Source organism: Corvus cornix, chromosome 1 (assembly GCF_000738735.6).
Source record: "Corvus cornix cornix isolate S_Up_H32 chromosome 1, ASM73873v5, whole genome shotgun sequence".
NCBI lineage: Eukaryota > Metazoa > Chordata > Aves > Passeriformes > Corvidae > Corvus > Corvus cornix.
The window spans coordinates 21379952-21407466 of NC_046332.1; the positions used below are offsets into that span (position 1 = coordinate 21379952).

General features: G+C 41.1%; 2 protein-coding genes across 2 annotated transcripts in view; both read left to right on the forward strand.

Moving 5' to 3' along the window:
* The first annotated feature begins 378 nt into the window (after positions 1 to 378).
* Positions 379 to 10563, forward strand: METTL16 (methyltransferase like 16). The gene is made up of 9 exons (XM_039558353.1): positions 379 to 612; positions 698 to 897; positions 3199 to 3339; positions 4355 to 4470; positions 5211 to 5353; positions 6601 to 6670; positions 7534 to 7623; positions 8531 to 8704; positions 8798 to 10563. The coding sequence occupies exons 1-9, from the start codon at positions 485 to 487 to the stop codon at positions 9413 to 9415; spliced, it is 1680 nt and encodes a 559-aa protein (XP_039414287.1). The 5' UTR covers positions 379 to 484; the 3' UTR covers positions 9416 to 10563.
* Positions 10564 to 11187: 624 nt separating this feature from the next.
* POLQ (DNA polymerase theta) overlaps positions 11188 to 27515 on the forward strand; it is a 56142-nt gene continuing 39814 nt past the window's right edge. Inside the window, exons 1-8 of the mRNA XM_039552178.1 lie at positions 11188 to 11383; positions 14961 to 15143; positions 15882 to 16012; positions 17383 to 17539; positions 21837 to 21945; positions 24567 to 24786; positions 26685 to 26829; positions 26927 to 27073. Of these exons, the coding sequence (XP_039408112.1) occupies positions 11188 to 11383; positions 14961 to 15143; positions 15882 to 16012; positions 17383 to 17539; positions 21837 to 21945; positions 24567 to 24786; positions 26685 to 26829; positions 26927 to 27073 (1288 nt within the window). The remainder of the gene's footprint in view (positions 11384 to 14960; positions 15144 to 15881; positions 16013 to 17382; positions 17540 to 21836; positions 21946 to 24566; positions 24787 to 26684; positions 26830 to 26926; positions 27074 to 27515) is intronic.

A 27515-nucleotide genomic window follows, 5' to 3' on the forward strand; every position in this document is an offset into this window, starting at 1 on the left:
AGGACAAGAAGGAAAATGCAAGAGGGAAAATTTAGGATGGATATATTCTTTACGGTGTGGGTGGTGAGGCACTGGCACGGGTTGCTCGCGGAGGCTGTGGATGGCGCAGCCCTGGCAGCGTCTAAGGCCAGGCTGGATGAGGCTTTCAGCAGCCTGGTCCAGTGGGAGGTGTCCCTGCCCATGGTAGCGGGGTTGGGACTAGATGATCTCTAGGGTCCCTTCTAACCCATGACATTCCAGGATTCTATGGACGCACGGTAGTCACTCCTCCGCCTCAGCAGTCGTGCGTCCCTCGCCGCGGCGGCGGGCGATGGCCCGAGCGGGGCGGTGCCACCCCCCTCCGTCCGCCGCTCCTTGGAACGGCCCGCGGGGCCGCGGTGCGCGCCGGGAGCGGAGCGGGCCGGGCCGGCGCGCGGGGGTGCGGCCGTGATCCCGCGCCGCGTTCCCGCCGCTCCCGGCACATCCCGGCCCGGCCCGGCCCGACATGGCCCTCAACAAGTCCATGCACGCCCGCAACCGCTACAAGGACAAGCCGCCCGACTTCGCCTACCTGGCCGGCAAGTACCCCGAGTTCCAGCAGCACGTGCAGACCACCCTGGCGGGCAGGGTGAGGTACGGCCGGGGCGGGATGGGGCGGGTGGGTGCCCCTGTGTGTCCGCCCCCCGGCGCCCATGAAAGCTCTGCGTGTGCCTTTCAGCCTGAATTTCAAGGATCCGGAGGCCGTGAGGGCTCTGACATGCACCCTGTTGAAAGAGGATTTCGGGCTGAAGATCGACATCCCCGTGGAAAGGCTCATTCCTACCGTCCCCTTGAGGCTCAACTACATCCACTGGGTGGAGGATCTCATCGGCCACCAGGATGCTGAGAAGCAAACCCTGAGGCGAGGCATTGACATAGGTACGCGACACAGCTAAATATTTAATTCCTTATTTACCGTCAGCGGCAGTAGCAGATACAATTTGTTGCGCATCCACAGAAAAACGTCAAGTTTGAGAAACAAAGAGATCTGATCTATGCTCGCGGTGGTGAAAGGCAGTCTGAGCTCCACCGGTGTTCATTTGCCTCCTGGGTGGGCAGGATTTCTCCGCACAAACGCAAGAGCAGTCATGGGAGGCAATTATTTGGCTTTTCAGGGCCTTGAACCCCCTTGAGTGCAGCTTTCTGTGGTATACAAAAATTTTGCTTCTAAAAATGCAGGCAAAAATGTGATTCTAAAATAATTAAAAAGTGTTTCTTCTCAGTGTTCTAACTAGCAAATTATGTTTCGTTGCTAATTTGTTAATTTGGCTTTTGGATGTCTGCACCAGAGGGTTTGTGTGTTGCATAGCAATATTTTTTAGTGTTCCACTTAATAACTTTTATAGATCTATTTGGCAGGCGAATGACCTGTCCTTTCTAAACTTCGATTTTTATTTTAATTTATTTCAATGTAGTTATATTCGCAAGCTGAATTTTAAAAGAGGCTTAATTAGAAACCAGGGCAAATGCTAGCTAAGCTGTGTTTTGGTTGTAGATGGTCAAAGATTTCTTGTTTATTATTGGAAACAAAATGTCTTTTAAGCTGTACGAAGCATCAGCAGATGGATGATATGGTCCAGTATAGTTGTTCACTTTCAGTCTGGATTATTTGGTAATATCAGGACAGTATCTAGATTAGACAGCAGATGAATGTAAACAGTCAGCAGAGATGTGAATTTGTAAGATGTACACTGATGGCCATAATTTGGTTTTCATTAGAAATAAAAAAAAAAAGGCAAGCTCTGTAAGAGCTTCCACACACAAATAATAAAATTGGCATTTGGATTCAGAAACTTTGGTTATTCTTTATGAATTATTTAAAAAGCACCAGTGATAGTACATTTGAGTTTAGTTCACATCTTTTATTTTGTCAATAAAATCTTTTGCAGTTTCAAAGTCTTGATTTCAAAGACTGTTCTGTGCTGAAGAATGAAATTTAGAGAAGCTGGAATTTCCTTTCTAACTTGTTTTAATGCTTGATATTAAAACTTTAAAGTTACTGACTTCCTCAAAGCTGGGGTTCAGGAATCTTTCTGTGCCAGATTTTACATTTCTGTTTATTTGGTATTTGCTGTCATTACTTTTTGTAGTGAAATTTGTTGTTCTGAAATTTACTGACTTGCATTTTTAGCTGGAGTTATGCTGGATACCAGGTTTGTATCATCACATGGTGTGTCCACAGCTGCTTTCCTCTATAACTTTTAAATTTCTTAGCCATCTTCTACGCCTTTTATATTAGTTTTCATTTTTGAAAATTATTTCTATGAACTTTGTCACGGTAGGTGGCTGGGTAGAAGAGACAGATCCTTTATGTCCTCCACATACTGCAGAATCTTCAGTTTGAGTTTGCATGGGCTTTGATATTCCAGCTTTGGAAAAGCAGTAAGCTATCCAAGGGGGACTTGACAGAAGTGCTGGAAATAACCCCTTGCTGTTGTGTACTGACAGATGAAGTTATTGATGTTTCAGTAAATCAGTATAACAGGTTCTTGACATGTCTAAACTCAAGTTTTGTGGTGGTGGGATATCTTTCCCTTTTCTTGTATCCATTCCCTTTAAGCCTAAATTTGATTGTCATTGATAATTTGATCACCTAGATATGCCATGATTATCTTCTGCTGGCATCTCTCTCTCTTTTAGCAAGTTTTCATCTATCTGTCTACCTTTTTTGGTATCTTAATTGACACTTAGGTTTCTTTTATAGTTTTGGACATTAGACAAAGACAGTCTGGTGGAACAGAATTTTTTTGTGGTTGTTGTATGCATCAAAGTAAATTATTTATGAGAGATGATAGAAAAATTCAGAAGAGAAATTTATTTGTGGTAGGGTTTTGTTATATTAAAGCCAGAATGTATTTGGCTTTCTGTATGTAAATTAACCACTGTCATATAGAAGAAAAATAGCTTAAACTAAAGTTGATAGTTTACTAGAAAAATTATTACAGATTATTAAATTCTTTAGCTTATTAAAAGTGCATATTTGACAATGCTGTTTTTCAAATTACAAAAATAAAGTTCACTAAAGAAGTGAGTAGTAGATGATCAGTAATTTTCTTGAAATTTCTTGATCGCTATCTTGAAGTTAGTTCTTTTTGGTGTAATAAGTACGCAGTTAACAGCCACAGTGTGTGTAACAACAGAGATTTATTTTGCCTTTTTTGTGGATTTTCACTTCTGCAGGGACAGGGGCTTCTTGTATATACCCATTACTTGGAGCAACTTTGAATGGCTGGTATTTCCTTGCAACAGAAGTGGATGACATGTGCTTCAATTATGCCAAGAAGAACGTGGAACAGAATAACTTGTCTGATCTTATAAAAGGTACAATGTAATAAGGTATTTAATAGCATACGAATGTTGTGACGTACTTCTGCCATGTTCAGTGGCATTTCAGAATGTACATTCCTTCCGAACAGGTGCTCAATTGTTTCTGACTGGTGCAGAATATTTGCTGAGGTCTGGGTATGCTTAAGCCAAACAGCCGCCTTGCCTAGCATGGGATGTGTGGATAAAGAAAAACTCGCCCTTATGAAAATCTGAAAGATCAGCTTCGCCCTGGGGTGTTTTTATCTCTGTATTCCTTGTCTGTTACTGAAGTATTTCTTAGTGTTTGTACTCTTTATGCTGGTAGGAGACATGGAATGCTCCCCTTGGTTAACTGCATGACACTTCCACAAAGGCGTACAGAGAGTTGTACAGAAAGTTCTTCGTCCTCACTTCTTGAGTGAAGTCCTGACACTGCCTGTGGTAGCAGTGCCAGTATGCCAGATGTGGTCTAGGAATGAGCTTGGAAAATTTTCTGTAGGAACTCAATGCAGTAAAATCCATTTATGAGCTCTGAAATGAAAACTTTTGGAAGCATCCTTTTGAACAACATGTCTTAGTCTGTTGTCCGTGTCAGTCTTCAAGATCCAGAACTTGATGCGGAGAACAATGAGAGTTTTCTGTTACTGCTGCCACTGATTTTTAATGGTGTGGTGGTGTTGCCATATACTGGAAAAGGAGCTGACAAAGGAGCAGGCCTCATGTGAAGCTTTAGTGCCTGTAGTTGAAAGGGCTTAAAGCACATGCGTGGTTGTATTGGAGAACGTGGCATAACTCAGGCAGTCCTTGTTGTTTAAAGAGATTCATGTGGTTCTGCTGCTGGGTATAAACATACAGGCTGTTTGTATGCTAATTCTTAACCTGAAATCTTTATATCCATGGTGATACTTGTTACATCTCTTTTGTAGAAGGCATTGTTTAGAGAGTACAGGTTTTATACAATGTATAATGGATATAGCATGTTAAATAAAATACGAAGTTCCTTACTGACCAAATTCACTTCTTCTAATAGTGGTTAAGGTACCACAGAAGACTCTTCTAATGGATGCACTGAAAGAAGAATCTGAGATCATTTATGATTTCTGCATGTGCAACCCCCCCTTTTTTGCCAACCAGTTGGAAGCGAAGGTAACAAACTGGATGTTGTATGTACTTCAGTAGTCAGTGGGAAGGTAGCAACAATTTAACCTCTTGACGTGGGGAAGGTTGAGTGGAAAATCCCAAATCATTATGAAATAGCATTTAAGTCTTCTCCCTCCTCATCCCCTAGACCCTAAAGGAGTTTTGAAAACTTAACTGTTACCCTTCCTAAAGTGGACGATGAGCTGTAGCATTCTTTCACAAGTTCTTACTGTCCTAGAAAATTAGTTTGGAAGGTAGACAGCTAGTAAATCTGAAATCAGATGCCTGCTGCATAACAGTAGTACAGAGGAATTAGTTCCTGGAATTTTGCATAACTGTGTTTTTCATTTCCTTAGTGATGTAGACAGTATCATACAGGTCTTGCAATACCCACTGAATCTAGTCAGAAATGTATAATACAGGGCAGTAGAAAAAAGGTTTAAGATTTAATTAAACACTATACATTGTAATTGCACAGATGCACTTAGCATGTCTTACATGTATTGGAACCACATATTTCATATTAGCAGGATCCTAATGTGTGACAAGTAGGTTTGAGATTGTAGCGAATTCACTCTGATACGTTTGTTTTGAATGGATCTTTGTTATCCATGGTTCTGATGGGGGAAGGCTAAGTAGAGGTGGTGGTGCTTGCTACCCACTACGATTAAGATAGGAAGCAATGTACAAAGCAGCATAACATTTCATTAAATGTCCATATCAAATGTTTTTGGGTTTTAATCCAGGGAGTTAATTCTCGAAATCCGCGGCGTCCTCCTCCCAGTTCTGTAAATACAGGAGGGATCACAGAAATCATGGCTGAGGGAGGAGAACTAGAATTTGTGAAAAGAATTATTCATGATAGTCTCCAACTTAAAAAGAGGTTACGGTAAGTGTTCTTTTCCAGTTAAAAAACCCCAAACTAACACCTTTTATCTTCATCTTTGGCAGAAGTCATGCAAAAATGGTATTTTTAGTATCGCTATGGTCCAGTGATAGCTGTTCAGTTTGTTTGATGATACTTACACATCAAATTGTTCCCGAGCAGCAATTAGAAGTTATTGCTGGAGTTATTTAAAGGCGGGAAACAAAAAAAGCCTATACAAGCGACACTTGTATCTTGCAGCAAATTAGCATATGTACCTGATAGAGACAGGTCAGGGTTCATTCTTAAGGGCTTTTGGGATGAAAGAGGTTTTATGACATAGCCTAAAAATTTCTCTTTTCCTGGCTGAATTTTGGTAACTTGCAGCTTTGCCTGCTAAGGGACACTGTTATACTGAATGCTGTCTTGGGTGAACATAAGCTGCAATAAAAAGCATAGTGAGACATTCTTTTGAACAACATAAACAGATGGCACATCTGCAGTTTTCTGATCAGCAGGCTTTTACTCCCCCAGTGTTGGACAAAACTGTCCTTTAATAACTGGGAGATCTTAAATTTTGTACTTCAATACGTTGTATTTATGATTAAACTTTTTTGGATCCAGTCATCAAAAAGTATGGAAGATGGGGTTGTAGAGCTCGAATAATAATTCAGATGAAAAATTTAATGTAAAGTAATGTTTGGAGATTCTGAAGATGTGGATCTGGGTGGAAGGATAGGCTTCACTAGAAGTAGGAAAATAGCTTGCTTTCTTTTTTTTTTTTTGCCTGATTGTTTCCTCATGAAATATGTGTTATGTGATAGAAACCTGGATAAGATATGAATGAGCACAAATGTTAGTCAGTATGTCTGTTACTTGCCAATAGTTGGTTATTTCTTTTTATTCTGATTCATTCTCCAAAAAAAGTGGAGAAGTTGAAACAAATTCTTGTAAGGTGTAACATCTTCCCCATAACTGAAGTCACTCTTTGAAACAAGATTCCTGGTTGTTGGGGTGTTGTCTCAATAATACTCCTAATGTATTTCCTAAAAGCTCAAAAAGATTTCCCTGTCCAGTCTGTCTTTGGACCTTCTGTTCTGAATTTTGCTGTACTATGTCCTAGTCACTGTTTAAGTGTGATTTTTGTTGTTGTTTTGGTTTTAAATCTCCTATTGTTTTTGCAGCTTTCTGATCCAAGTAGTTCTTACTGATAGCTGTCATTTTCAGTTGATCTCTACTTGTAAAACGCTTTTTTAATGTGTGCTTTGCAGGTGGTACAGTTGCATGTTGGGGAAGAAATGCAGTTTAGCACCACTGAAGGAAGAACTTCGAATCCAGGGGGTGAGTTTGCATAGAGTCCATATATATCTTGCCTGTGTTCTATACAGTATATAGTATGCTTCAATGCATGTGGGTAGTTATTGTTGAATTGTTTTACTGAGTTTTTATTACAAAAAGGGACTGCAGTTCCTTGTTAGGGAAACAATTGAAGTTTAACTATTGAATATTCAAACCTGACCAGGAGGTAGCAATTATCGTCTCCAAATTTTTGTCTTTAACACATGTTGGAGCATGTCTTCGTAATAAAAGATTCAGAGTTTCTGCTTTAAAGTAGCCTTAACAAGGTTGTAGTAAAAAAAAAAGAACAAGAACAACAAAAAAATCTAGCTTTCTTTCCTCTTAGCTCACATGAGATCTAGCAATTTGGTTGATAAAAGAAACAGTAGCATGATTTAAGTGGCAGTGTTGTTGTTCTGTTTGTGTTGAATTCTGGCATCAAATAAAATGGAACTTTGTGCTACTATTCGCATTAAAGAGGGCTGTGCAAAGGACTTTTTGGTGGCTTTCTGGAGGAAGCATACTCTTCACTAATTCCCATACAAAGAAAATAATTGTGAGTTCTGGCCTTGTGTATAGTGGAAGGAAAGAGAATGCGTGGTGAAATAAATTTCCAGAAAGATGAATTGCCAAAAGCAGATGCTGAGCTAGACACAAAATTTCAAGTATCTGATTTCCTTTGTCCTTGAGCTGTCGGTACGTCTGTCTTAGTAAAGCGAGTGGAGTGAGAGAGGGCCCTGACACCTCTGAGGCATGTCAGAAAGAATCTCTATTTGTGTCATGAGAAAATATGCTTTGTTTGAAAATGTGTGCAGTAAAACAATATTGTTTATTAATCTGAAATAATGTATTGCTTCTTTGCATAGGTTCCTAAAGTCACTCATACTGAATTCTGTCAGGGACGCACCATGAGATGGGCACTGGCGTGGAGTTTCTATGATGATGTACAAGTACCTGTAAGTAGCTTAATTCTGGTTTGCTTGTGATTTTCTGTGCCTCTTACTTGAGGAAGGGGCTAATGAGCTATAACTGCTGTGATACAAACTGTTCTTCTTCAGACTGGAATATTGGATGTGCTGGGCTGTATGGACAGCGGAATTTCTTAGATGGCTGCCAGTCTGTTAGCAGTTGTGAGATGTGATTCATGAGTGACCCTTGCTGAGGGTGGAAAAAGGAAGCCATTGTAGGAACTTCCTGTGGGTTTCAGTGAAAATAAGGATCATTTGTAACATACCTCAAATAGCAGTTTAGTAGTAATAAAAATACGCTAAGTTGGGGCTGGATTTGAATTTAAACTTCTCTCTGAGAACTCAGTTTTAATTTAACATGTGGATTCTGTTACCAAATAGGTATGACCACGTCTAACTCAGACTTGCCTACATCAATGTAAGTGGAGCTTGTTCACCTTAAATGTGAGCCAGTTACTTTTTTGGATCTGGATGTTTGTATATTTGAATATAGGTATAGACAATAACCAGTCTTAAGGAAGATGCGAGGAAACCTTCAGTGCACTTGGATCAAAATGTGGATATTGGCAGCTGGCCTCTGTTTCCAAGAGCAGCCACACTTTCTCAGCTCATGGAGAGCTAATAGTTTGAAGGAACCAATGAAGCTTTTTGCCTGATACCTGAAGATAAACTCCCTCTGTCCATCAGGCTAGCATAAAGTGCATGATCCTTTTAGCTGGTTTGAGTCTAAAACTCCTGGGGGTGAAATGAAACACGGGCCATGTGAATGACTGCCTAGTGGTGTACATTACACTCTTAATCCTCGTGTTTTATGGAATCACAGTCTTCTGAGTACACAAGTCACCCCACTAATACTGCATAGTCTTGTAATTGTTTTCTTTCTTTCTTCTTCTAGTCACCTCCCTCTAAAAGAAGAAAATTAGAGAAACCACGAAAACCAATTACATTCATGGTTTTGGCTTCTACAGTCAAAGAGTTATCCACCAAAGCTGCAGCTATGGGCTGGGATGCTGTAGAAGCTATTGCTGTGGTTAGAGCCTGGGTAGAGAAGATTCTCACTGATCTGAAGGTACGGTATAAAGTGTTAGATGTTAAAACAATGTCCTAATTGAAAGCATAACTGTGAGAGGATTGTATGAAATTCTGCTGTTTTCTGCAATAGGTTCAGCATAAACGTGTTCCCTGTGGAAAAGATGAAATTAGCCTCTTTGTGACTGCCATTGAAAACTCCTGGATTCATTTGAGGAGAAAGAAAAGAGAGAAAATAAGGCAATTACGAGAACTTCCTCGAGCTTCTGAAGATATTCTGCAAGCAATGGAGGAGGAAAAGAACAGCCAGAAGAGTGTGAGCAACAACTCGGACTGTGAAAACCCCAAGACTGATGACTCTGAAATGGGGTTTATGGCACCTGATGAGGATGTGCAGATGATGGCAGGAGATGAGCTACCAGAGGAATCTGCTGCCAAAGAACAACACAGTGATCCTGTGAAGGAACAGGAGATGGAAGCAAAGCAGGGAGAAACATCGCTTGGCAAAGGCTCTGGTGATGCAAAGGAGGAACCTTGCCCTTCAGAGGAAGCTAGCAATCTGACAGTGGAAAAAGAGCAAAGCCCTAAAGAAACTAGTGGGGGTTTTCTCTTCAAGTGTTTAATGAATGTGAAGAAAGAAGGAAATGATGTAGTAGTAGAAATGCACTGGGTTGAAGGACAGAACAGAGACTTGATGAACCAGCTGTGCACATACTTACGGAACCAAATTCTTCGACTGGTTGCTAGTTAGCTCTTTTTCCTACTTTGGTAAAGTAGGTCTGTCCTCAAATTTTGTAAACTATTTTTAATGAATTAAAAATTTCAGACAGCAAAACCTGGTTTTTCCCCCTTAAAAAAAGAGTAGAATGAAGATAGATGTCTCCTTTAATATTTTAAATAGCTTTTTCAAAGATGTGAGAAGGACATGAAATGATGAGGAAGTAATAGATTTCATACTGCAGTTGTAAAACTACATGTTGAAGTGAAACATGTCTACGCTGTGAGCATTTTAAATATCAGCAGTGCTTATTCTGGTCTTTTTCTGGCATAATAGAATTATATATTGTTACTAAGTAGAAATATTTCCTGAGTTATTTTCTTCAATATTTTTTTCAGTACTAGTACAGGAAACGGTTAGTGTGCAGTGGGAATTGTTTTCTGCAGCAGGGAGTCTGTAGCAGAGTATGCCTCTCTTCCTTTTAATGTATCTAACTTTTGGTCGACAGAGTAGCAGAATGGATACATTCTCTAAGTATCAATTCATTAAAATAATCACTTTAGGAAAAATGTGTGTGTTGTATTTGTCTAGTGCTTGGGCTTTGAAACACAGAAGGGCCTACTGTTAGCATCTGGTTTTGTAAACGTGAACAATGAAAGAAGCTTTTTAAGCTGCTTGATTTAAAGAGGATTAAAATATGTTGACTCCTCCATTAGACCATCCCTTGCACTTGCTCAGATATAATTGTCTGAAATGACAGCAGTGTTCTTAAACAATTTTGCTTCCATTTAATCTTAAGAGATTGCTTTAATGACAGCAATGAGAGCACATGCTCTTCTGCAGGACACAGATGAGTACAGAAGCATTAGGTTTTTCCAAAGGAGGACATCTGGAATGAAGACAGTTGCTTCCACTCCCCTAGTCCTATTTATCACTGGCTGTTTTCCAAGTGTTTCTGGGCCTATGACCTGTTCCTGTGAGAAGAGAGGGACATGGGTCTTGGATGCCTCAGAGAGAGTATTTGAGCTTATGAGCACTGGTCCTGCTTCCTGTGAAGTCAGCCTCCTGAGCTGTGATCCGTTTCTCTGAAGAGAGACAGAGAACATGGAGAGCTTTTCTGAGAGAGTGGTGTAAGTGTGTGCATTACCCAAAATAAAGCAGTGGTGGCCAGAAGGAAATAACTGTGTATATTCATGCTCCTGGAACTGCTTTCAGTGTTCACCCTTTGCTGACCTTATTTTTGGAAAGATCAGTATGTTTTCTTCAGTTGAAATTAAAAACAACTTAGAAAAGCCTTATTTTTTTTTGATATAACGCTTCTTAGCACTTCTGTGGGTGATGGACAAAGACATGCATTTTTTGGGTACTGCAAAATTTTCATAGAACGCCTGATAGTCATGTTCCTGAGGAGAGGTTAAACCAGTCCTACTCTTTTAGAATCTGTAACAGCTGTTTTGGCGTCAGAGCCATTAGAACCAGCAAACGAGGCTGTTTGTCCTTTGTGCCCTCCCCTGTTTATTGCTTCAGCTCTGCACGGTAAGCCTTATTTTGTTGAAGCAGACCCCGTTACCTTCATTAATTATCTCAGCCTTTCACCGGTACAACGCGAGAACCGCACGCGTACCGCACGCTCGGAGCGCTGCGTAAGCACTGACCGGTGTTTTTACAAAGACAACCCGTACTCCGCAGTGGCCGCGACCTTCGGGCGGGCCGGCTTGCCCGGTTCCCGGCCGTTCCCGGTTCCCGGCCGTTCCCCGCTCCCGCCGGGGCCGCCCTCCCGGCGGCCGGGGCGGGGCCGGGTTTGAATGGCGCGGCGGGAAGATGGCGGCGGCACCACCGTCGCGCCGAGCGCTGCCGCCGCGGCCGCGGCTGAGGGGATCCGCGGCGGCAGCTGCCGCAGGGCGGGGCGGGCTGTGCCGCCCGGCCCCGCCGCTCCCCGCCGCGCTGTGCTGAGCCCCCCGCCCGGCCTCGACCTCTCCCTGCGCGGCAGCGGCTCGGCAGGTACTGGCCCGGGCGAGCGCAGCCCTTCTCCTCCCTTCCCCTTCTCTCCCTTCCCCGCCTTCCCGTCGGTCGTGCAGCGCGGCGAGTCGGGACGTGCTGGGCGAGGGGGAGCGGGGCTGCCCCGGCGGGCACCGGGGCGCTGCTGGAAGGGGCCGGAGACCCTCCGAGCCTCTGCGGGCGCGGGGCCTTGGCCCCGGGAGCGGCGCTGCTCGAGCCGCGCTTCGCCCCTTCCTTTCTCCCTCGAGGGCAGTGGCTGCAGCCGAGATACGTGCTAGTGTTGTTAGCAGGGTGGGGATCGAAGGATTTTCCTGCACTATTCGCTGTGTAGTTGAGGAAGACAATAAGAAAATGTGAATTCTGTGCACACTTCTGAGATGGGGGCATTCTCCGTGTCTTGTAACAGTGGGCCTTATCCTTGGCTTGGCCTCTAGGTGCTGCCATAGTACAACAATCGCTACAGTCTGTTCTCTTTGGTATGCCGGGCAAGGTTTGTTTACCTACATTGTTAAATTGATTCAAGAGTACGTAATAGAATACAGAAGAAGTATTCACAATATACTTCTTTATGCCATGTACAAGATTTGCTATAAACATCTTGTGGCAAGGTGTCATATCAAGTGGTCCTGCTGGCAGACAGAGCTATTTAAAATGATGCTTCTGGATGCCACACATACATTTTACCAGCTTATTGTGCTCTTGAATCAAGAGAGAAATCAAGACGTATACAGCATCGAGATTGTATACAACATCTAAAATCAAGATACTTACATTGCACCTTGCAGTTTCATCTCTTTTGTGATTTTTTTTCTGTAACTTTTTAAAGCATTTACATCTGTCAGTCTCTTCTCCAGTCATGTCACATCTTCTCACTGATGTGATTATGTTCTGCAAGATACAATTTCATGTCAATTTCTGCAAATGGAGCAGAAAATGTACACATTTACACAGTCAGCTTCCCAAAGACAGTTCAGTAAGCTGCACTCTTGTAGTCAGCTGGCCCCACAATCTGGAATGGTTTTCTTTCTGATAAACCTAATACCCAATGCTTCTAACCAACAATTCGTATCTTCCTAATTTTGACTGTTTCTTAGCATTGTGTTAGTAGATAAAAAAAAAAAGATTAGTGTCACAGGTATATTTCTGTACACAAATCTCTAAGCCACAAGTTTTCAAACACATGTTCAGTTCTCATCTATTCTTCAAACAGCGGAATCACGTAATCCTTTACTCGTTCCACCTTTTACATGAAGTTTGTTGGTTTTAACACTAGGGAAAAAGCTTAAGGTCCAATCACGTAGGGTTTTTTATGTTTCTGAATCCTAATTCTGCCATATTAGTCACTGTATTGGATTTGCATGGCAAGGGGGGACTGTAGGAGCGGCTTCTGTGAGAAGCTGCCAGAAGCTACCTCTGGCCAAGGCCATCAGCAACAGCAGTAGCACCCCTGGGATGATGTATTTAAGAAGGGGGGAAAAAAGCCTGTGCAATGGTAACTGCAGCTGGAGGAGCGAGAAGATGTGATGCAAACAGCCTGCAGACACCAAGGTTGGTGAAGAAGGAGTGGGAGGAGGTGCTCCAGGTGCTGGAGCAGAGATTCACCTGCAGCCTGTGGTGAGGACCATGGTGAGGCAGGTTGTCCTCATGCAGCCTGTGGAGGTCCATGGGGGAGCAGAGATCCACCTGCAGCCCCTGGAGGAGCCCATGCTGGAACAGGTGGATGCCCGAAGGAGGCGGTGGCCCTGTGGGAAGTCTGCATTGAAGCAGGCTCCTGGCAAGACCTGTGGAGAGAGGAGGCCATGCTGGAGCAAGTTTGTTGGCAGGACTTGAGACCCCGGGAGAGACCCACAGTGGAGCAGTTTGTGAAGAACTGCGGCCTGTGGGAGGTACTGGTGATGAAGAAGTTCATGGAGGACTGTTTCCAGTGAGAGGGACACCACGCTGGAGCAGGGGAAGAGTGTGAGGAACTCTCCTCTGAGGAGGAAGGAATGGCAGAGACATTGTGTGATGAACTGACTGCAACCCCCATTCCCTGTTCCTCTCTCCTGCTGGTGGGAAAGAGGTAGAGAACATTGGGAGTACAGTTGAGCCTGAAAAGAAGGGAGGAGTAGGGGGTAGGTGTTTTTAAGATTTTAATTCTCATTATCGTACTCTGATTTGGTTAGTGATAAATTAATTTTCCCCAAGTCAGGTGTTTTGCCTGTGATGGTAATTGGTGGGTGGTCTTTCCCTGTCCTTTTCATCACCCATGAGCCTTTCATTGTATTTTGTCTCCCTGTCGAGTGGAATGATTTTGGGTGGCACCTGGTGTCCAGCCAGGGTCAACCCACCACAGTCACAGTTTAGGATGGGCTATTCTGGTCTCCTCTGAATTCCCCTTAGGAAGCCTGTTCTGCTTTGTAGCATATTTCTGTTCTCTCCTGATAGTGCTTAAATTTTTGTTTAGTATTTTATGGTACTTTGATTATACAAAGTGAAGCAAAGCTTTCAGAGCTAAGCTATATATCAAGTGTTTTTATGTATTTGTGTAGAGGAGACTGATCACGCAGCAGTGACAGCCTAGGTTGGGGTTAACTTCAAGGCAGCAGTTGAAATTTTTTGTGTGTTGAGAGAAAAAATGCTGGCTGCTTATGCAGGCTGGTATTGCTGATCTAGCCTGCCCTTATGCTGGCAACAATGGTGGGAAATTTCTTTTAGAAGTTTTTCTAAAATGAATGTATGAGTAGAAAAATGGGTACAGTAGAGTCAGGACACATGATTACTTGGTTTTTATCTCAATTTGACAAGATCTTTCACAAAATGCTGTTACAGGAACTATATATTCATGGGTGATAGGGGAGGCATTACTGTGGATGAGAAACCTGAAAGGGACAAAACACTTGAGTTTTCTTAATGATTTGGAAAAAGGGAGGAGAAGGAGAGGGAGGAGGCAGTGTCTGTAGTCAGCACAAAGTTGTTTAGGGTTACTAAGACAAGAAATAATCATCAAGAAACTTAATTAAGCTAGAGGAACTGGCAGTATTGTGAAGATACTAATCGGTGTTAATAAACTGGAATATAACACACTGCACAGAGTAGCCTGAGCTGCTTGTTTGGTTTATGTTGTGGTTTTCATTCATCTGTAAAACAAAAAACACTGGGCAGTTCTGTAATCAGTGAGAATTACTGAAATCTCAGCAGCAGTAATTTAAAAGGGAAATGGTGTGGGTGCGGACGAGATGGCAAATCCATTGTAATGCTGTTGCATTAATCCGTGCTGAAGCTCTGTTTGAGTATGTATTTGGTAATGGCTGCTCTGTCTCAAAAGCAAATACCAGGGCAAGAGTTTGGTAAAGGAATTAATCGAATGTGGAAAATCTTGTAGGAGGAAAAATTGGAAAAAAGATGTCAGAAGATAAGAAGAATGGTGAACCATCTGCACAAAATATTGAAAAATATAGGGCAGATAGTTATTGCCTTTTCTTGTAATACAGGAGTTTGTATAGAAGTTTGACATTTAGGTGTATAACCTAAGTGACCTCAGATTCAAGGATGATATCTGACTTTTTAAATTTTTTTTTTTTATTTTTTCCTCCCAAAGGGCAATATCAGCAGGTAAATGTTCCTGAAGACCAAGCAGACAAATTGCTCCTTGCAAGCTGGGGTCTTCCCAAAGCAGTTCTGGAGAAATACCACAGTCTGGGAGTGGTGCAGATGTTTGAATGGCAAGCAGAATGCCTAATGCTTGGACAAGTTCTGGAAGGGAAGAACCTAGTTTACTCAGGTATGCGAACATCTGATAAAAACAGTCCCCCTAACTTTTCCACTGCCATTTACAAGGACATACTGGTGCTGAAGGATTCTGATCTGGCAGCTAGAAAGGTCAGGATCCTCTTCTGGAGACATCTTATTAAGATCTGTCCCATTGATGTACCTCAAACTTGACTTACTGGTCTCCTTTCCAGATGTGAAGAGAGGCTTTTTGCCCCATTTTCTCTGTTAAAGTTCCTTTAGAAATTGATTATTAGGAGTCAGCTAGTGGTGACTCTTTTATTACAGACTGTCTACTAGGAACTGAATGATAACTGCAATTGAAGATGCACATCTGAGAATATTATTTGCTATTAGTTTTTTTCAGTCCATTTATCGTTTCTCATCGCATATTGTGTGTGGGGTGTGTGTGCAGAAGGGGAAGTAATGCAGAAGGAGAAGTAAGACTGGTGGACTAGGAATCTGTAGGAAATGACAGTTGGTTGTCTACCCTTCATGGGAAAAAGGTTCTAGAGCAGCACTGAGAAGATGAAGAGCTTAGAAAAGAGGCAGATGATTTTTAGTCTTCTTTGCTCTTTATGGAGTTGACTGCAAGTGTGGTTGTGGGTGAGAGACATGAACTGAAGAGTCCCACCCCAAGTTCTCCAGTAACTGCTTTCTATGCTAGATTTGTGATGCTTGCTCTTTAGATTTATTTTTTAAACTTAAAAAATTAATTTAAACCCCCCCCCCCCTTTTTTTTTTTCCCAAGCTCCTACCAGTGCTGGAAAGACTCTTGTCGCAGAATTGCTTATTTTGAAGCGAGTCCTGGAGACTCGTAAGAAAGCTCTTCTCATCCTTCCCTTTGTCTCTGTGGCCAAGGAGAAGAAATGTTACCTTCAGGTAAGTAGCATTCATGGAGGGTAAATTTATGGGTAGTAGTTGTTGGGTCACATTTTTTAAACAGAAATGCAAAAGCGTGGATTTGGGGGGGTAAAAAAAATTGCTGAGTTTTTTCAAAAAGAAGTAGATAATTTAAAATTTGCTCTAAATTGGAGATTTAAAAAAAAAAGAAACTTTTAGCCAAAAAATTTGTATGGAGTTGATTAAAACATTTTATTTCAGCTTTGACTTTTAAAGGGTTGTCACTTGCATTTATTCACAGATTTTATAATATACAAAATTTAAATGAAGTTTCTAATGAAAAATTGTGTTAGGAAAAGTACAAAGTGTAAATGTTATCTTAAGGATAAAAAGATATTTTAGCTTTCCTTGGGGTATTCCACCACAATTTTGTGCCTTTGATTTCACTTTGACTTCGCTAATTTTTTTTTCTGCCAGAATATGGTTATACCTTGGCTTCTTCACCCCAGCTATTTAAAAAATAAAATTACAGTGGGAACACCTTTAAAAAACATAAATTGTTATTTGAAAGACTTTCATATCAAACATGGTTGCCACTAGGTAACAACAACTAAAACCAGATCCAAACCTAGCAGGCATTTTGTTGTATTTTCTGCCATTTAAGACAGTTTGGTTGTTCATTAACTGAGATGGTATCTTAACTTCACAAATTGCTAGGAAATCCTACAAACTGTGTGCAAAAGCTACTCTGAAGTGATTGATAATGGAGACATGTTTTTGCTTTAATCTTGTAAAACTGGAGGATTATCAGAGCTCTGTTCTGCTACTCCTGGCATGAGGTTTGGGCATAGCTGCACATAGTTGAACTCAAAGGGTGACCTACCTGTGAGGTCCAAATATTTGTGTCTTTTGTTAATGCTGTGTGGGATGTGTCAAAGCTTTGGCACTGCAGTAGTGAGACCTGGAATAGAAGTTGTTGTTTCTTGGCTTTCAGTGTGGATGTGTCATCACTGTGTTTGGAGTTCCATGTTTGGCTTTTGCTCAGGATTTCTTGAGAGGGAGGTGTCTTTGTACATAAGCCACTGATATTATAAACTGTTGCACTGTGTGTTCCCTAACATTTTTAATATTAAATCTTTTTATACACAGCAGTGGTTCTCATCTTTTACTCATTTATGTACATTGTTTGCAACATCTACTCTGTGGCTTCTGCTTTGGAAATAAAAAATGACAGTGGGAAAAAGAAGTGTCAGTAACTGGCTGAGATATGGCTTTAATCTGATTAGATGGCATTTAAAGTACTAGAAATTGTAGATGTAGAGTGCAGGCTTTTATGTGATTCCAGCAGGCATTGGTCAAAATTCAGAGCTGTAACTTTGCCATGGATGTTCTGTATCCTTGGAAAACAGACCCTGTTTCAGGAGGTGGATGTGAGAGTTGAAGGCTACATGGGAAGCATGTCTCCTGCAGGACGTTTCTCTGCTCTGGATGTTGCTGTCTGCACCATTGAGAAAGCCAATGGACTAATCAACAGGCTCATAGAAGAAAACAAAATGGATTCACTGGGTAAAGTACTGAGGCTTGACCATTGTGGGGGTTACGTATTCTGAGTACATGTGAAATCATGGGATACTTTGAATTTTCTCAATTCTGTATATGACAGACATACCATATAGGAATATGCAGCAATTTTCTTCTTCCAGAGAACCTCTGATTTGGATTTAGGAGGACAGCCAGCACTGTTCCATGTAGCTCAGCAGCTGGGTGAGTAGGTAGAAGCTGCAGGCTTTAGTTTGTGTCACGTGAACAGCAAGCTGCATTTAACAATGATTCCTGTAGCTAGGAAGTGTTTTCTAATTAATAAAACTGAATTAAAGTTCCGAGATATGTTTGAGTTCAGGAATGTATTATGTTCGTTTGTTTTAGACAGAGATTGTGGAATCTAAGATCTATTTTCATTTAGCTTGAGGAAGAGAAGGAATTACATTCTGTGCTCATCTGGATGCAGATAAGCGGAATGAATACATAGTGCTCCTCTGGGTAGGCATGGTGACTGGGAGGGCTGTGACATTCATTTCTCTCTTGTTTGCTCAAAAACCCTCTGTCCTTGTCACATTGGCTTCTGGGTCACTGTGGCCCCGATGGCCACTAGATAATGAAAGTATTCATAGGTATTGAGGATAAGATAAAACCTGAAGAAGGCCAATGTTTCTGTGTACACTTGAAGAGAGATGTGCTTTCCTAGTCCAGTCAGAAGTTTGTTATTCTCTTTTTTTCTCTGCTCAATAAAGCTATACCCAGTTACGTTTTATACAGTAATCCTTCCCATCTTCACTCTGTCCTGTAACATAGCTGGTTGCTATTTTAAGAATAGAAAAATTGCAAAAATAGATGAGGATTGATCTGCTCTGAGACCTCCACCTTTGAAACTGCTGTTCTGTGTGCATCTGGTATCATAATATTCTGCTGCATTGTGTACCAGAAGAGTTTTTTAGAGAGAAAATGGGAAATAAAACCTTGCAGGTTTTTTCAGAGTGTGAGATCACGGGATAACGCATTCACACCTGAATCTGTAGGGTCTGAATCACCATGAATGATTTAGAGACTGCCAGTGGGCTGAAGATGAGTGGGTGACTGTTTTGCAGCATTTTAAGCTCATTCAAATGGAGGCTCCTGCAGTCCAGCTTGATTCTTGAATCTGTATTTTCATTCCTTCATTTGCAAGAAAACCAGTTATTTTATTTCAATATATGGCTACTTGGTTTAAGGTTTTTTTGCTTCTTTAAACTAGGGTTAGTTTGATCCTATGTCGCCACACTGTACAAGCTGTATTGCCAGCACAAGGCAGACAGTGGGGTCAGGACAAGCAACTTTATGTTGGCTTGTGTGCATTGGAAGCATACTCAGTATATTAAAATGTATTGCTTAATGATACCATCTTTCAGAAACTAGAGATATACCAAATCCGTCTGGTTGGAACCTCCATTTCATCCCTACATGTTGTTGTGCTTTCTAAGATGAATGTACTTGAGAACAGTCATTGAAGTATAACCAGCCAAGTGACTACAAGATTTGAGTTTGAATATGTGTTCTCAATACCAATACCTCCTTAAAGCATGTTTTTCTTTCACCATTTGAAAACACCTCTGCTGCAAACCTCCATTTTGCTTGTGCCCCAATATATTTGCCATATAACTGAAATAGGGGTAAAAATGTTTTTTTTTTCTTTATATGCATCTTTGACATTAATTTTTAAATTATAGTTTGATTTTAAAAAGTTATCTTTATGTAAGAAATGGACAAGTTTTCTGTTTGGAGATAAATTTTCATAAAAGCTGTAAAATATGGGTATGAACTGAAAATGCCAGTTTAGCTGTCGCCCAAAGCAAGCTTGTCTGAAACTGCAAGATTGTACCTTGTCTTCTAATTAATTCTAAATTTAGACTAGTTTGTAACAAGGGTGTTTTATCTTTAGAGATGAGTTATTGGGAGATGACTGCAATCCTGGCTGGATTCCATCTCAAGTTTGAGCTGTTCCTTTTGTTGATGTCAACCCCATGCTGATAGCTCACGTTGCCTTTGGAAATTGTTGAGAGAAACTAAAATCCTCTGCCTGCCAGAGCTCTCTGTGCTGTATGAAACAGTTAAAAGCAATGTTGTGGTGCTAATTATTATATAACGTGTCAGTTTAGAACATCCAGGTACACAGGAGATGATATTCCTGTTGTTCAGCCTCTTGACACTGATGCTGAAGAAATTTTTAGGAAAATGATTAGAGAAGAATCCACTGCTTTCTCAGTGTATCAGCTGGGAATGGATTTGTAATGTGCTGTTATAATATTTGTTTCTTAATTTAAACTTGAAATTAAAATATTACTATTTAATTATATTTAAAAAAAATCAAGTCCTCCCTGCTTGTCATTCAGAACTTTTTCATTTTAAACAGGATGGGGAATTAAAACAACCTAGTTATTCTACAGTAAACATGTCTGGTAGCTCTCAGGTACTTTTTAGTTGTTTTTTTCAGCTGTCTTCTAGGAACATACCTAATTTGCAGACAGAAGTAGTAGACTGAGTCTAGCCTAATTCTCAGTACCTATGTAGTATGATAAAGTTCTGGCCCCTCTTGCATTCCTGAACTTGTTGAGCAGAAAATACCACTGCCTGCTGGGGCCTGAAATGCTTGGCTGCAATTCCATTTTAAGATGAGGATAGCTCTGTGAACAGTACTGGTTGCCTGTTGGCTGCTGCTGTGTTACCCCGAGTACTGCCTGCACAGGGGAGAGCACTTGTGCACCAGTGACAGTCAGGTGTCACCAGCCTGCAGAGTGCCAGGGCAGTGCAGCTCACAGGTTTAGCATCTGTTTGAGTATATGCTACAGCTGAGTAGCAGCAGAGAGTATAAAACAAGTGGCCCTTGTAAAAACCAGCAACACTCCCTGTGCTTTGGCCTGTAGGTACCACTAGTGTGCTGTGCTTCATCTCAGGAAGCAAAATGTGCCGCTGCTTGGCACACAGACTGGAAAGGTGACTTGTGTGGATTTGACTTTGGTAGGTATCTGATTAAACTGTCCTGTCTCACCTCTGGAAGAAGTCAGACAGATTGTTGTATGGGGAAGCAAGAAGAACCTTTTTCTGGTAGCTGAATAAATATGTATTTGATGACCAACGAATTGCCATTTTTTACAAGCAAGCACAGAATAGAGGAAGTACAGGAAGACAGAGGAGCTGGATGGGTGGGAGTCTGTAAAAGAGGCTGATGAAGCAGTGCAGCACTCTTTTCTAACTTAAGTGGCTTGAAAGAGAAGGAGAGAGAAAACAGACGGAGAGAGAAGGAACATATGTAGGAAGGAGAGAAAAAAAGAGAAGGAAAAATAGCATTGAAACAGATAATATAAGGTCACATTTGCCCTTAAGCTCCTGCTATTTTAGCCATACCAGGAAGATATTACATAGCTGCACCAAAGAGGAAAAAAATTCCACAGCAGCAGAGCTAATGAAGCGTGGTGTCCTCTGTGCCCTGCTTTTTTTGTTTAACCTTCCTTTATCCTACTCCATATCCCTGGGACCCTGTCAGCTGGCTAGAAAGGGTATATACTGCTGCTGGGATGTGTGCAGGAGGTGCACTGGGTACCTGAGTTGTAGTGGCTCTATGTTTTCTCCTTGGGGAAGACCCTAGTCTGGTCTGTTGTCTCCAGCTGCTGATATTCAGAAGCCTTTTTAGACATTATTCTTTTAGATATTTCTCCACACCTTAAAAATTTGATGGAGGTGGTAAGTAGATTAAAAAGTCATTTTCAGGAGGTCACATAAGGATTTTTTTTCATTAGAAAGCCAAAGCTAAATAGCAGCTTTCAGGTTTGGTTAATGAAGAACAATATAATAGGAAGCAGACTCTGCCAGTATAATTACATCTGCCCTTGTTTTATTTCTGACATTACTGTATTAGTAAAAAATGATGTTTTAACTAAGACAGTTATGTCAACAAAGCTTTTGACTAGCTCATTTGGGTGCTGGAATTTTCCTTTCCAGTTACTCTGAAGCCTGGGGGTTTTTACTTGCCAAGAGGTTCCAGTATAGATGCAATACTGTTTTGTGGAGTGGCTAGACTAACAACTCAACCTATTTATTTTTATCTTTTAAAAGCTGATTGTGTGTGTGGTTGTGGTGGGTGTGAAACGTCATGACATTGGTCATGATCTTTCTCTCTCAGTGGCAGAATGAAGCCATACTGGTGTTGGTAAGCACAGCTGGATTTGTGAATATAAATTTCAGTTCATCATGTGGAATGTGAAAGGATCGAGGCTATTTGTTCTTAGTTTGGAGGTTTGTGAAATGTGACCTGAGTGCTTTTCTTTATCAGGAGTGGTGGTTGTGGATGAGTTGCACATGCTGGGAGACTCTCATCGAGGATATCTGCTGGAACTCCTCCTGACCAAAGTGAGATATGTTACAGAGAAGGTAGCAAAGCGGTGAGTAGACTGAGATGTTTGTCTTTTAATGCTAAATAATTGATGACTCTAAATATTTTGTTCTCTGGGTGATTGGAAATTTGGGTTAGCTCCAATTTATGAGAGTGATGACCTAGACTATTTTTTTAATTAAGATCTTACCATACCACTTTTCAGGGGCATGCCATTGTAGATAAACCCTCTTTTCCTCATGGTTTTCAATTTGTGTACTAACATGGGATTTATTCTCTCAGGAAAAGAAATAAGGCTGGTGCTTTCATTTACTTATTTAGCCTGGTTTTTTTTCAACATTGGATTTTTTAAAAACAGTTTTGCTAGCAGGTTTGCCCTGCTTAATTTTTTAGCGTTTCGGGGAATGGTGTGATTATTCTACTGGAATGCTCTGGTGTTGTGGAAGAGTGGGCGTGCTTTTAACTTGTGCATGGTGAATTGATCAGAAGGCTTAGAGGATATGCCAATAGTCTGCTTAGTTAGCACTGCTCAGGGTGAGCTCTGCTTTTGCTTATAACATGTGATAGCCTAGTGGTTGCATGTTTTCTTGCCTTTAGCACAATTGGTTGGACACTGGGGAATAGATTAGATGTTTGAGAAGAGTTCTAGAGGCTTTTAAGAATTCAGTATCTAGATTTTCAGCACCAAACTGTCCAGCAGCTTCATAGTGCCCAAACAAAGAAAAAAGGAAATGGAGGAGGTGGTGTATTCTTCTTAATCTTTCTTTATGGTGCTGAGAGAAGAATCACAATCAACTGTTTCCTTAGCAGAAGAAGTCAGATTTTGCCAGTTTTCTCTGCTGCTTCTTGTCTTGTGAGTTGTACCGGTGCTGGGCTAAGCAGAAACCATCTGTTTAGTTCTGGGGGAACTGCCATTTCTACACTGTCTCTCCACTGGACATTTCATCCAGTGTTTCCCATCATGATTTCCAGGATCCAGCAGAGTTCTGGGTCAAATCACATCTGACTTCTCATATTCTCCCCATAAATCCTGGAAGCCAGTACGCTTTGGAGCAGTGTGGATGACTTTGCCACTCCTTTTTTCTTGGTTTAGCATATAGCTGCAGCACAGGTGCAGGCCCACCCTCTGCTTTACTCCCTTGCTTTGAAGAAGCAGGAAGGAGAAAACACTTGCCAGGGGAAAAAGGTACAGGTGCATCCAGGAATGTTCCTGGGAAAACACAATGTTCCAGCCTTCACCATGCAGGCATGCCAGGGCCCTGATTCTCCATCTCTCTGTCAGGGTCAAGGTGACAGTGGTACCCTGTACCACTTACTGACATGAAGGAATTGGCTGCTGTTTTTGTTTTGGAATCCACTTGAGATTCCTTGAGCTGAAGACCACATTTTCTCTCAAATGTTCTTCTGTGTTTTGGTATTTTTTCCTCTTGTTATTTAATGAGCTTATATAAAGTCTTTAAACACTGTCCAGTCTGGCCAGTTATCAGAATGATCAGTGCCTGTCCCACTGAAGTACAAGCTGTGTCTTCACACCAAGAGGATGTTCTCAGATGGCCATTGCCTGTGTGGGTGTCCATGCTTCTCCACAAGGCTTTTCTAGACTCAGCCAAAATTCTGCAGCAGATTTTTCTCTTCCCCAGTCAAATACTGTGTTGTGGAGCTGGAACTTTTTTAATCCTTGGAGGTCAAAAGTTGATTTAGGGAGGAAAAGGTCCAAAGTTCCTGTAGAGGCAAAAATCTGCAACCTTGATGGTGAAGCTGTATTAGCAAATGGTTAAAGAGGTTGGATAACAGAGAGTCTGCCTCTCCCCATCTTCCTTATTTCTGTCTCATCAGTGACTGGCCTTTTATACTATAGCTTCTGGGTAATCTTGTTTTCCCTGTCTTGTCTTTGCCAGGATTACCAGGGTGTTCTAAGAAGATTCAGGTTATTTCTGAGCTGACATTGATTTATCAGACCTTTTTATTTTTTAAAGTCTCAATTTGTGGCTCAGCACAATGCAAATGAGTAGTTTTCAAACACAAGCTTAGAAGCATAAAAAGCCCCCTATTACGTGGCTGTAAAAGCCTGAATTAAAATCTACATTTGGGTATCTAAATTAACAGTTTGTGTTTTCAGGTTTTTAGGAGTCCATTACTTCTCACTGCCTTTAGTGGAAGCTGCTGTTCATCACACTACTTGCTTCTTTGCTGTACTTAGGGCTTTGGTTCCCAGATCTTGGAAGACATTAGTATAGTATTATTTGTCCTGAAATGGAAACAAATAGAAGTGTTTTAATTGAGGCATTTAAGCTTAGAAAGATTGCAGTGGAGACTGAGCCATTCTTTATTTCCATGTTTGTGTTAGTGGCAAGGAACTGGTTGATCTATGTATTTGTTTTCAGTCTCTCCAAATATGCAGTCAATTTATAGCTGTAGGCATCCTAAAGAAGGTTAAGGTTTAGATTCAAATTGATTAAAAATAGAATTATCTTGTTATCAATGCGTAACCTGACATAGTGTTTGCTAAGAGTAGAGTATGGGCTTCTTTCTTTCTCAAGAAGTTGAAAAAATTAGCTTTGCACTTGAGAGGCTGGAAGGAAGTAGATTGAGCTAGTTCTTCTGAATTCTGTTTTCCAGAACAGTAGCCTGTGTTGTCACTAACTTTCATTTTCTTTTAACCACTTCCAGACACACGAAGAGCACCAGTCCTGGTTTTGGTGGGATACAAATAGTAGGCATGAGTGCTACCCTCCCTAACTTGGGGCTCCTGGCCTCATGGTTAGATGCAGAGCTGTACTGTACAGATTTCCGCCCTGTGCCCCTCAAGGAGTGGGTGAAAATTGGCAGCAACATATATGACTCCTCCATGAATTTAGTGCGAGAATTCCAGCCCAAGCTGCAACTGAAGGTAACAAAACTCTGAGCAGTGGCTTTGGGATAACACCTTTCGTAGTGCTAAAGTTGAAAACACAGCTTCTGGTATGGTTTTTATTTATTTTTAAATAGATGACATTCCCAGTGTCATTGTTTACTTCATAGATTCATGCTCAAACTGAGAACAAAATCGGTATTTTTGTCTTCTACTGACTTAAACAAAAAACCCCCAAAATATACACACTCATGAAGGTCTTGAAGATTCTTGAATCTGACTTCAAGACAAAGTTGGCTTTGCAGTTATGTTGTTTCAGAGCATTTAACAGGTATAAAGAGTTTGATTCTCCCCTTACCCACCACTCTATCTTGCCTGGGAATCTACTTCACTTTCATAAATGCAGGTAAGTATTTCCTGCTTAGGCCAAGGAATTTGCATTCAGAACTGGGAGGAAGTATTTGTATTAAAATCTGGTATCCAACCTGCTTATGTTAAACTGCTAAATGATCTAGTTTTGACGGTGATTAGAAGGCAGATGCCCATCCTGATTCTTCTGAATCTGTTTTCAGTATTTAGTCCTTTTGCAGGATTTGAAAAGGATATGGAAAGGATATGGAAAGTTAGGAATAATACACTACAATGATTTTGAAGAACAAAATGGGTAGAAATGGGAAATTTGGGCTCCCTATTTGTAGGGTCCTTTTCTGTGGAGTCTTTGAAGGGTGAATTCTTTCTCCAGTCCTTTCAACTGCTCTGTGTAATACTAGTATAGCAGTTGGACAATATGGAAGGAATGCCAGCATTATTTTGGAATGTTTTGCACTCGGTTCTTGCTGTGCACATTCTCTTGTCAGTAGCATGGTGGCAGAGCAAAGAAAAAGTATCCTAGAAACAGAAGGAAATGTTTTTCACTAGAGCATTTGGAAGCTAGCTTTTATGTGGTCATATTGAGAAGGTGATGTTGCATTTGGATATTTTTTGAGATAGTTGCTTTGGATGGTTACTAAATTAAGTAAGAGAAAGAACTAAACTAGGCTTATGACTCAAGGGAGTCTAAGGGAGTGGGCTTATAAAACTGGGTGATCTTGGGATTGAAATCTATCACTGGACCTTCAGACTTCCTTTATTGGCCTCAGACTGGACCAATAAAAGGGAACTTGATGACCTCACCATCTTGGCTGAATTTAGCAGAATTCCTGTGGAGAAGTTCCTGCCATTGCTCCCCTGTTTTCATTTGAATTTTAGTGCTTTTTATTTCTTGCTGTACGCCTACATTTTTCTCTTCCTCCTTTGGCCTGCTTGCTACAAGAGAATCTGGCATAGCCAAGCAAAACAGATCAGTTGCACAGACTCTCTTAGGATCTTAAAACCAAAAAAGCAAGCTGCAAACAGCAGGGTTCTGCATGAACATCTATATAAGTATCCCTAAAAGCCTTCTACTGTGCTCTGAGTACCTGTGGTCTTTGGTCAGCAGTGCTTGCTGAGTGCATCTTATTGGGGATGCTTGGACTGCTGCTTCTCATGCTTTTAGTTCAGGCATCCAAGGTAACAAATCTTCCCTAGTAACTGTAGAGGGGTTTTTCTTCAGGGCTCTTCCTAGTTCTTCCCCACTGCTGTTAGCCATGATGTGGAGGTTGCAGTGATTTATTTGTGCACTGTGTGGCCTTCATTCAGAAAAAGATTTATGGAAGCAAGATGTAAAACATTACATGTATTCATGGGTAAGGTCTAGAGCTGCCCTCAACAATGTGATCATACTGGTGCTTGGACTTCATAAAGCAAGACAGAAACTAAGGTAACAGTGCTCCCTGTTCTTTGTTTGCTTCTTTTTCTGACTTGAAGTAGAAGATTCCTACTGGGATACAGAAGAAGGACAGCATTTACAAACCCCATTAATTCTGAGAGCGCACTGAAAATATTTTATCTCAATTCAGGGAGACGAAGACCATATTGTGAGCCTGTGTTATGAGACTGTTTGTGGTGGCCATTCAGTCCTGCTTTTCTGTCCATCCAAGAACTGGTGTGAGAAGCTGGCAGACATCATTGCCAGGGAGTTCTACAGTTTGCAACAAGCTGAGAGTAAGAGAAAAGTAGTTAATAGAAGACTACAGTATGCACAGTGCCTTTAATGAAAATTAATTTTAGTGTGAATTATAAAAATACTTTCTCTCTCAAGGTTCTACAAAAAACTCAGCCCTTGCCCCAGTTGTTGTGGACAGAGAAGGGATTGATGAGGTTCTGGATCAGTTAAAGCGTTCAATCTCAGGCCTGGATTCTGTGCTCCAGCGTACTTTGCCATGGGGAGTGGCATTTCATCATGCAGGTATTCCTGAATATCTTGGTCTTGAATTCAATAATGGTTGAGTCATATGGGTTCTTTTTACTGCAGCTATCAGCAATTTACTGGTTGCTTTTTTAAGCCTTTTGTAGCTCATGCCTAAATAAGCTTTGAGAATCCCACAGGTAGAGGTAAACTTGAAATTATTTTTTTGTGGCCGAAGACTTTAATTTACAAATTGTTTTGCTAAATCTTCTCTCTGTTGTGTTGGATAACAGCAGCTTTTAGAATACAACTTAACTGGGGGTTTTTTTGTGAATTGCCTGAAAAATTAATTGATTTGCAGCTCAAGCATTTTCAAGTTGTTCCTAAAGCTGCCAGAGTATTTCAGAGCAATTTTCCTTAGCTTAATACTGAAATAAATGAGTAAATAGAGGAATTGTAACAATGAAAATAAAAATTAAAAGAGCATGTGTTGTGAACACTT

Excerpts from the sequence above, each read along its gene's own strand:
- METTL16 (XM_039558353.1), top strand. The coding sequence starts at position 485 with ATGGCCCTCAACAAGTCCATGCACGCCCGCAACCGCTACAAGGACAAG. Across the intron at positions 898-3,198 it reads GAGGCGAGGCATTGACATAG|GGACAGGGGCTTCTTGTATA; the intron begins GTACGCGACACA and ends TCACTTCTGCAG. Across the intron at positions 6,671-7,533 it reads AAGAACTTCGAATCCAGGGG|GTTCCTAAAGTCACTCATAC; the intron begins GTGAGTTTGCAT and ends TTCTTTGCATAG.